The sequence below is a fragment of the Penaeus chinensis genome, chromosome 22, assembly GCF_019202785.1.
Source record: "Penaeus chinensis breed Huanghai No. 1 chromosome 22, ASM1920278v2, whole genome shotgun sequence".
Classification (NCBI taxonomy): Eukaryota; Metazoa; Arthropoda; class Malacostraca; order Decapoda; family Penaeidae; genus Penaeus; species Penaeus chinensis.
Window position 1 is genome coordinate 27,498,666 of NC_061840.1, and position 10,000 is coordinate 27,508,665.

Genomic DNA, 10,000 nt, shown 5'->3' on the forward strand with positions numbered 1-10,000 from the left:
GAAGTGGCAGAGGGAGAGGAAAATGGAAAGGTGAGGGTAGGAGAGGAAGAGGAGGAGGGATTAGGAGAGGCAGAGGAAGGACTACAAGAACAAGTCTAAAGAAAGTAATGGAAAGGGAGAGGAAAGAGAACAGGAGATAGTAAAGAATGGGGTGGGGGTGAATGTGAGGGTGATGAAGATGGAAAAGGGGGAGAAAAGGGACGAGTATAGTAAGGAAGAGGATATGGGAATAGGAAATGTAAGGAGGGGAATGGAATGATATAGGAAAAATTTTAAAGGAGGATGAATGGGTATGTGGGAGCAAAAAAAAAAGTGAGAGACTGTGGTGGAGGCCAAGAGTGAGAGTAAGAAATCCCCCCCATCCTCCCAAAATATATACATATATATATATTCATATGTATATTTATATATATATAGATATAGATATAGATTTAGATATAAATGGATATATAGCATTTAGATGGATATTTTTTCAGTGAATATGATATATTAACCTGCTGGATCTGCATGCCACGTGGGCAGCATGTGGACAAAAATCCTGGCATTAGGCTAACTCGATCAGTAACTCTCAAAGGTGTGTGGCTTGTAGGCTTGGCCCACACAAACACTCATGCAGTATGAAGACTTCTTACCTCACATTTGCAAATTTATCATCCCTTATTCTGCAAAAGCACCCCCCCCCCCCCCCCGGTCTATAATTGTCATTTGTTATGTTGTATCATGTGGGTAATATATAGTTTTCATTATGGAGACTATATTATCTCTCTAGGTAGTCTACAACTCTGTTCAATAACAATAACAAGTAACATTGTTTTATTTGTGCAGTTTTTATTATATTTTCATATTATTCAATTTTCTATAATATACCCAGTGCTGCAGATCAAGGCAGGTAAGCATACTTCATGGAGGAGGCACTCATCCAGCTATGGCTCATTGATGGTACATTTCACCCTTGTTTACCAGTTGACTTGATGCAAGAGCCCCCTTCCTAAATTTCCATTGAGTCTAACCTTCCTCCAAGAACTTTGTACAATCATGAAGTCATTCCCATCACCTCAGCCGAATTTTTCCATGGTAGGACGTTTCTGTCACCCAGCCCTCATGAAGTGATGGTCACATTATTGGATCTGATGGGTTAACCCCTTGATGACGGGTGAAGAAAACTGAAAAAAAAAACTACGCTCTAGAGATCATGGCAACTTAGAGTGCGGGAGTTCGGTACATCAAACCAAATCACAGGCTTGTAGCGCTTTGGTGCACCGCCGCACGCCACAGATCAAGCAGTTTGTTTTGACACCTCACGGCTTGACCCATCGGGAAGGGGTTAAAAAGGTCTGAAATGGTAAACTTTTTGATATGAAGTTACCCAGCTTTACTGTAATATTTTTTTCAGAAACTGAGGATAATGCGGACATTGATGAAACGAATGAAGGATCATCTCTTCTCCAGCAAGTTGTTGCTAAAAGACTTCAGTTTGAAGATGGGATGTTTGATCATTCTCCAATTGATGAGGATGCCGAGTCTCTCCTTGCTGACCATCCAAATGATACAACAACCTTTGGTATGTAAAATGTTTCTTCATATTCATATTTGAAATTTTCCCTCAAAATCCTGTTTTATCCTTATAACTTTTGTTTGTTATTGTCTCACTAGTTACATTTCTTACTCTTCTTAGAAGCTTAAAATCCCTCTAGTCTTTGCAGAAATGTGTGTTTGCAGATATTTGTGATGCATATCTAACTGTAAATTTTTGTTTGTAGAATCTGTCATTAAGTCTGATCCAGCAGCAGAAGGTCTGGACAGTTGCAGCAGTGATGTGTCTAGTGTTCGGAACTATGAATCAAGTAGTTTTGGGTCTGAGTTTAGCTTAAAGCAGGAAGGAAGTGAATTGAAAACAGAATTGGACTGCGATGATGAAGAGAAACCATTAGGTAAGTTACAGTTTTATGAAATAAGTTCAGTCTTTACTATTTCCTTGTCATCCAATCTCCTTTTTCAACCTACTGTAATTTGCTGTTTTGTAGATGTGGTCAGTAATCAGTAAATGTTAACAGAAAAGCCTGAAAAAAAAAAACTACGCTCTAGAGATCATGGCAACTTAGAGTGCGGGAGTTCGGTACATCAAACCAAATCACAGGCTTGTAGCGCTTTGGTGCACCGCCGCACGCCACAGATCAAGCAGTTTGTTTTGACACCTCACGGCTTGACCCATCGGAAGGGGTTAAAAAGGTCTGAAATGGTAAACTTTTTGATATGAAGTTACCCAGCTTTACTGTAATATTTTTTTCAGAAACTGAGGATAATGCGGACATTGATGAAACGAATGAAGGATCATCTCTTCTCCAGCAAGTTGTTGCTAAAAGACTTCAGTTTGAAGATGGGATGTTTGATCATTCTCCAATTGATGAGGATGCCGAGTCTCTCCTTGCTGACCATCCAAATGATACAACAACCTTTGGTATGTAAAATGTTTCTTCATATTCATATTTGAAATTTTCCCTCAAAATCCTGTTTTATCCTTATAACTTTTGTTTGTTATTGTCTCACTAGTTACATTTCTTACTCTTCTTAGAAGCTTAAAATCCCTCTAGTCTTTGCAGAAATGTGTGTTTGCAGATATTTGTGATGCATATCTAACTGTAAATTTTTGTTTGTAGAATCTGTCATTAAGTCTGATCCAGCAGCAGAAGGTCTGGACAGTTGCAGCAGTGATGTGTCTAGTGTTCGGAACTATGAATCAAGTAGTTTTGGGTCTGAGTTTAGCTTAAAGCAGGAAGGAAGTGAATTGAAAACAGAATTGGACTGCGATGATGAAGAGAAACCATTAGGTAAGTTACAGTTTTATGAAATAAGTTCAGTCTTTACTATTTCCTTGTCATCCAATCTCCTTTTTCAACCTACTGTAATTTGCTGTTTTGTAGATGTGGTCAGTAATCAGTAAATGTTAACAGAAAAGCCTGAAAAAAAAAAACTACGCTCTAGAGATCATGGCAACTTAGAGTGCGGGAGTTCGGTACATCAAACCAAATCACAGGCTTGTAGCGCTTTGGTGCACCGCCGCACGCCACAGATCAAGCAGTTTGTTTTGACACCTCACGGCTTGACCCATCGGAAGGGGTTAAAAAGGTCTGAAATGGTAAACTTTTTGATATGAAGTTACCCAGCTTTACTGTAATATTTTTTTCAGAAACTGAGGATAATGCGGACATTGATGAAACGAATGAAGGATCATCTCTTCTCCAGCAAGTTGTTGCTAAAAGACTTCAGTTTGAAGATGGGATGTTTGATCATTCTCCAATTGATGAGGATGCCGAGTCTCTCCTTGCTGACCATCCAAATGATACAACAACCTTTGGTATGTAAAATGTTTCTTCATATTCATATTTGAAATTTTCCCTCAAAATCCTGTTTTATCCTTATAACTTTTGTTTGTTATTGTCTCACTAGTTACATTTCTTACTCTTCTTAGAAGCTTAAAATCCCTCTAGTCTTTGCAGAAATGTGTGTTTGCAGATATTTGTGATGCATATCTAACTGTAAATTTTTGTTTGTAGAATCTGTCATTAAGTCTGATCCAGCAGCAGAAGGTCTGGACAGTTGCAGCAGTGATGTGTCTAGTGTTCGGAACTATGAATCAAGTAGTTTTGGGTCTGAGTTTAGCTTAAAGCAGGAAGGAAGTGAATTGAAAACAGAATTGGACTGCGATGATGAAGAGAAACCATTAGGTAAGTTACAGTTTTATGAAATAAGTTCAGTCTTTACTATTTCCTTGTCATCCAGTCTCCTTTTTCAACCTACTGTAATTTGCTGTTTTGTAGATGTGGTCAGTAATCAGTAAATGTTAACAGAAAAGCCTGAAAAAAAAAAATGTTTTTTATTATTAACCCATTGCTAAGGGGTAGCATGTGCACGTGTTCTGAGGCATGGCTGCACTCCTTTTTGTGTGGCATGTTTTGTCATGAGTCACAATATTGATCCACTTGGATAAGCAAGAGGTAGGAGATGTGTGCACTGCTGGGCCAGAGCTGTTGTGATAAAAGCAAATGAGTTTAACTACCATGAAGAAGGGGAAGGGGAATGGAGAGCAGAGTGTCAGGGAAGGTGAAGGGGTCTGATTTATTGTTTAATATTGATATAATTAACTGATAAACATAAATATAGAGATAGCTATAGATAATACATTATAAATTATAAATTCTATAACGCCCACACCCACGCACGTACAACTTCATTTATTTGCGGAATGTGTTTCTATGGTATGGTGATGTTTTAGTATCTGCGTGTGTGATGTATTGATGTATCAGATGGGAGAGGTCAGGCAGTAATGCAAAACTCCTTTACCCATCCGTCACTCCTAGATTTGTGTGGTAGTTTAACTCGGTCGTTTATCACAACAGTTCAGGCTCAGAGGAGTAGGCAGAGGAGCAGTTGTCCCTACTCCTTTGCCTGTGTAGTAAAGTGTCAAGGATTTGTTAGTAAATAGGTATGATGATATGTCCTGGAGCCTTCTCTGTTTGTACTATTTCCCTTTAATTTAGTCTCTGTATTCTAGTCTTGCAAATATGAAATGCCCTTGACCTATAATTTTATTTGCCTTTATGGTGGCCTTATAAGATGGTTGGAGATTATTCTTTTGCTATTTAGGAAGGAAATATTCTGTAATACTAATTCTTTCTTTCTTCAACGTACTAAAATGTATGTTGAAGAAATAATGTAAATTTAGAGAAGAAATGATCTTGTGTACTTTTCTTCCTCAAACCACTGAATTAGGGCTTGTAGAGAGCCATGATGCATTTGGGAAGTTTATCAGAGATATTTGTATGTTTAACCATGTAGTGTCATAAGAGAGGATTGTGATCTACTAAATGATTTCTTGACTTCATGTTCACTTAATAAATTGAGTGTCTGAAGGTGTGATGATAAATCTTAAAAAAAAAAAAATATTACAGATAAGAGCAGCTGGGACTTGGAGGTGCTTAATTCATTGGAGGATGGATCAACCTCCCCTATCGATCTTCTTTCTCTCATCAAAATTCTTGGCAAGGAAATTTCAACATGTGAAAGCCTCTTGAAAGATGAACTTGAGAAAAGAAAACGATACAAGGTACATTAAACATTTTCATTTGCAGAAGTATCTTTTATGAACTTTTTTTTTTCTACAGTATTTTATTTGTATTTAGACTTCTTGTAGATATTTTTCTTTATAGTATCATCAACTATTTAACCCATTGGATCCGGATGGTTCACTGACATCAGTAACCCAAATTACTGGCATTAGGCTTACTTGGGTAGCCACTCTGATGGGTGTTTGGCTTGTAGGCCATGCACACGTGAACACTTGTGTGCTGTAACAAAACTCCACACCTCTTCTTCGCAATGTGTTTTGAGCTTTTTTGCCATTTTCCAATGTCTATATTTATTATTTGTTTTGCTTTATCCAGATAGATGGCAATAGACTTTTCCTTGCACAGACTCTACATCATATCTCTAGATAGCTCAGTGCAATAATAATAAGTAACATTTTGTTATTAGTTTAATTTTTGTTTTTTCCACCCCATAATAATAATGTTTTTTGTTATACAACTTGTGCTGCTAGTCAGTACAGGAATATTTCCCATCCTGAGCATGGAAATAGCATCCTCCCTGAAGCCAGCGCTCTTCCAGTCATGGCTCAAGCATGATACATTTCGAACTTGTTTATTGATGGAAATAATGAAAAGCCCCTTCCTAAACACCATATCAGTCTAATCACCTTCAAGTGATATCTGCACACATGGTGAGTCATTCCTGCCACCCCAGCCTTCAGCTGAAATACTCACAACAGCTAGTTCATATCATTCTGGCCCACAGCCAAATTTTTCCATGATGGGATGTTTATATCACCCATCCCACAAGCTAAAGTTTTTCATAATGGTCAAGTCATCCGGATCTTAGGGATTAAAAAGATAATTAAAGATTCTAAGATGATATAAGTATTCTGAACTTTCTGTATTTTAATAGCCTCATCAGAATTTTATTAATCTCACAATTTTATTAAAGGTCTTGGTATTGTTCAGATGTTCTATACCGTAAAGTTTATAATTTTCAAAACATGGTCTTACCAGTCAAGTAATTTGTTAAACAGATTTCTTTTCATCTGACATATCTAACTTCTTATCCTGAATTAACAGATAGATGATAGTCGAAGAACACACAATTATGACCAGTTCATCATTACATTTCTGGCCATGCTTGCTGAACAAGGGAAGATAGGAGACCTTGTTAAACAACAGATGCAGCCCTCTCGCAAGAGACCAGCTCCTACACCAGCCACTCCTCGAGGATCTAGGTTGGTTTGCAAAGTGACAAAGTAAAAATTCACTGAAGTCACAAGCTGCTGATGACTTTAGTTTATGATGCAGTAGGGCTTTTAGAATACATTCTAAGACAGTAGAACAGTACAGTGATTGGCAAAAACAGAACCAAGTGATATGTGCACTAAGATGAAATGTAACTATAATAAGAAAGGAGTAACAGATTGCGAATTAAGTCAGATTGGATTTTACACCAAAAGCCCTGTCAGTTTTTTTGTATGTGGAGTCTAGTCAGATTTAAAACATCACAGTTTATTGTCTGTTATGGTAATTGGGTTTTGTTGCATTATTTTGATTGTTATGAAAAAAGGTTGTTTTATATTGTCTTACCTGATGTATATAATCTTTACATATTCTCTAAAGAAAATATCTTTATCTTATATCATATTGCACTGATAAATATCTTAAAACCTACACTGTTTTACATTTCCAGGCCACCATTAAAGAAGACAGAGTCAAAGTCATCTCCCAACTCTAGAAAACGAGGCAGAAAGAAAAAGGCTAAAGGAAAAAGGAAGAGATAAATGATAGTCCGGCTGGAATGTCATAAGGAAAAGAAATTGCATCTCATACAAAAGCACTTTTATGTAACATAAAATGTTTAAAGGGTACTAGAATTGGGCAAAGCTCCTAATATTTAATAAAATCTGATATTGAACACAATCAAATAAATTCTATAATAATTAACAAGTTTGTATATGCATTTCCCTTTTCATTTTCTCAATAGAAATCTGATTCCTCTCTATCTACAGAGCACAGTCACATGTCTAAATATTTGTTTTATTATTATTTTGGGGGATGTGTGTATATATACACTGTAGCCATATTGAAAGCACCTGCATCACAGTATATATATATATATATATATATATATATATATATATATATATATATATATATATATATATATATATATATATATATATATATATAGTAATGGTCCTTCTGTTGAAGAAAGTACATAAAAATGTTCACGCAATGATAAGATTGAAGATTAATAAGCGACACTTTATTTATATGTAACATAAGTGATATCAATTGCACAAATGCATGAGCAGTTTTGAGAAAATAAGCCTTTATGAGATAATTTCAGTTGTGATGATGTGAAATACCATGCAAAAATCTTATTCAATTTTAATGTACATAATCACAGGGTGGGAATCACAGAATTAGCTTCAGTAATAATATTTTTTGAGTAAGGCCAATGCATGTAGCAATGTACTCGGCATACCTGTGTAGTATAACCTTAATGCACCTTAACAAGAATTACTATAGACACTAAAGATCTGAATTTAGTATGAATTCTCTCTCTAGGTTGTTTAAATTACTAAATTTAGGATTGTAAATAAACATGCAATACAAAATAAAAGCATCTTGAAATTACAAAAGCAAATGTCTTAACAATTAAATTAATGACAAATGACACATATTTCCAAAATATATGTGGTGCTATTAGTGACAAAATGCTGGAAATCTATCAAACTTACTTATGTCAAAATACAGTTCTTAAAGGAAGATAATACAAGGCAAAATGGTGGAAAATATGTATATGAATTTTTCATATTTTTCTGGAAAAAAGTCACACTTCCATCACTGACTTTAATAACGTGTACAGGGATATAAAGAAATCCTAAATTTGGCTTATAACTTAGGACTAAGTAAATCTCTGATTTTAGATATAAAATAACAAAACAGTCATGATGATTTTGTATGATCTGATTCTCCTAACTATAAAATTTCTCTCTAGTTCTTGTTACCTTCAAACAATTCATATTTTTCCTCTCTTTCAATACATGGCTTGTAAGTTTATTAACAAAGCTATGAACTAGATCAAAGGATTTTGGGGGTGACAATATAAAAAATTATGGTGCTGGTTATTTTTTTCTATTGTATTCATGATCTGCTCTCACATAATATCACAATTCACAACCAAAAAGCTACACAATGAGGATATAAGCAAACTTTCACTGCCTGGACATAGCTTGCAGTAAAGCATTAAGAAGCTGCATCAATAGAAAATAAAACAAGCACAATCTAAATAAACTAATATTGTGAATGCCGTTTCATCTTAATTCAACTCATGAGCACCTAATGATTTCAGCTTACATATTCATATGAAATATTCGAATAAAGTCACTATGTTTACTTTTTACCTTTACTGTAATTCAAAATGAAAATATAAATGAAACTACCAATTAATATTATAGTCATACAATCACACAGCATAAAAAATGGACATCTATATATATGTAAATTCATTTTGTATAAAAAAGCTGTCATAAAATCATTAACACTACTTTCTTATAAATGCCAGGTAAGAAAATTACTGCTGCATAAGAAATATAAGTTTTCAGTACCACTTATACATGTTCTTACCACTCACAATTCCATGTGATAGAATAAACAAAAATAGGATGCACACTTCATGTTACTGGAAGAGGACTTCAGACTGCAACTCAAATAACTGTGGTACTAAACGCTTTCTCCCTACATGGGCTAAATCCATTTAATGTAAGCTGCAAATGTTAGGCAATATCTTTAAAACCTCAATATGCTAAACTATCAAAACAAACACTGCTACCATTGTGCTGTTAACTGCATTTACATATGAATAAAGTACTAAATGGCCTTTTAACAGCTAATATAGCTGATATTACCAAAATGATGATATACTAGTACAAGAACAGAAAATATAATTTGCCTTCTATAGGGTAAGTTTAGCTTATCAAAGCCCTAAAAATACACCTCTTTGTGTTTCATTGTTTTAAGATAGGAGGGTTTAAGACATGACAAGATATTTGAAGTAAGTGTTAATAAATGTTCATCAACCGTAGCAGTCTTTACATCATATATGTGATAGCTTACTGACTTAACATGCAATTCTATTTCCAACTGTGCTATGTATTAAGTTGCATTTTTATTTTAGGCTGACATAATGGGAACATATTTAAGCATGTAACATTTTTTTTTTTTTTATAAGCTGCATCAGATTTGTAAAATAATGACATTTACTGGAAAAATTTCAGACAACAAAAATGAAGGTTTTGCTAGTCAGCAGTTTTGTTATAGAACACTGCCTTTGAAAATCTTAAAGAAAGGAATTGTCAAGAATTCTTTCAGTCTTACTGGATTCTTATTAAGATTAAGAGTTAATGCAATTTAGGCATTACTAAACCTTTACAGTGAGAGGAACTTCTTATCATTCCAAGGCAAGCTAGTGAACACTGCTCATCATTTGAGTTTAAGCTCTGGTACATTTTGAAAGCCAGTCAAATATCATATCCTAAGTACAGCAACTTTCATCAATGCTCCATTTTAACAGGATTGAAGCCATATTCACTTATGATGTAAACAGATATTGTTTACACTGAATATTAATGGTTTTGGTAGCTGTGCTACATGGGCCTGGTAAACATATCAATTTAATTTTTACTTACTTTACTAATCATGGACATTTTGCACTAATCTTACTCAGTTTTCTTTGAAAAGCTTTCATCTGCCTAGATTTAGTTGTGATGTGGCTTGGGAATAAAGAAGCAAAATGTGACATTTTCTAGCTACCATTACAATGAAATGCTGAGTGGAACCAACAGCTTAATGTAATTAAATCCTGGAACACTTTTTAGAGTGACTTATTGCTTCTGATA

At 34.9% G+C, this 10,000-nt stretch overlaps 3 protein-coding genes across 10 annotated transcripts in view; 2 read left to right on the forward strand and 1 right to left on the reverse strand.

Annotated features, from left to right (window-relative positions):
• LOC125037084 (ubiquitin carboxyl-terminal hydrolase calypso-like) overlaps window positions 1-7,040 on the forward strand; it is a 21,680-nt gene extending 14,640 nt beyond the window's left edge. Inside the window, exons 11-15 of one of the 2 annotated variants that reach the window (XM_047630081.1) lie at window positions 1,394-1,561; window positions 1,761-1,931; window positions 4,950-5,104; window positions 6,171-6,328; window positions 6,787-7,040. In XM_047630081.1, coding sequence (XP_047486037.1) covers window positions 1,394-1,561; window positions 1,761-1,931; window positions 4,950-5,104; window positions 6,171-6,328; window positions 6,787-6,877 — 743 coding nt within the window. In that variant the 3' untranslated portion in view covers window positions 6,878-7,040. The remainder of the gene's footprint in view (window positions 1-1,393; window positions 1,562-1,760; window positions 1,932-4,949; window positions 5,105-6,170; window positions 6,329-6,786) is intronic. The other variant, XM_047630082.1, reaches the window with a different exon arrangement.
• LOC125037085 lies at window positions 2,228-2,965 on the forward strand. Of its 2 annotated transcripts, none has more exons than XM_047630083.1 (2): window positions 2,228-2,458; window positions 2,658-2,965. In XM_047630083.1, the coding sequence occupies exons 1-2, from the start codon at window positions 2,254-2,256 to the stop codon at window positions 2,939-2,941; spliced, it is 489 nt and encodes a 162-aa protein (XP_047486039.1). In that variant the 5' UTR covers window positions 2,228-2,253; the 3' UTR covers window positions 2,942-2,965. The 2 variants fall into 2 exon arrangements, with proteins under 2 accessions (XP_047486039.1, XP_047486040.1); XM_047630084.1 differs by having other exon boundaries at window positions 2,685-2,965.
• A 306-nt stretch (window positions 7,041-7,346) lies between the features above and the next one.
• Window positions 7,347-10,000, reverse strand: part of LOC125037083 (1-phosphatidylinositol 4,5-bisphosphate phosphodiesterase eta-2-like) — a 68,871-nt gene continuing 66,217 nt past the window's right edge. For all 6 annotated transcript variants that reach the window (XM_047630078.1, XM_047630076.1, XM_047630077.1 and 3 more), the window contains one exon: window positions 7,347-10,000. This exon is cut by the window's right edge and continues 116 nt beyond it. The gene's annotated coding sequence lies outside the window, so the exon portion shown is untranslated.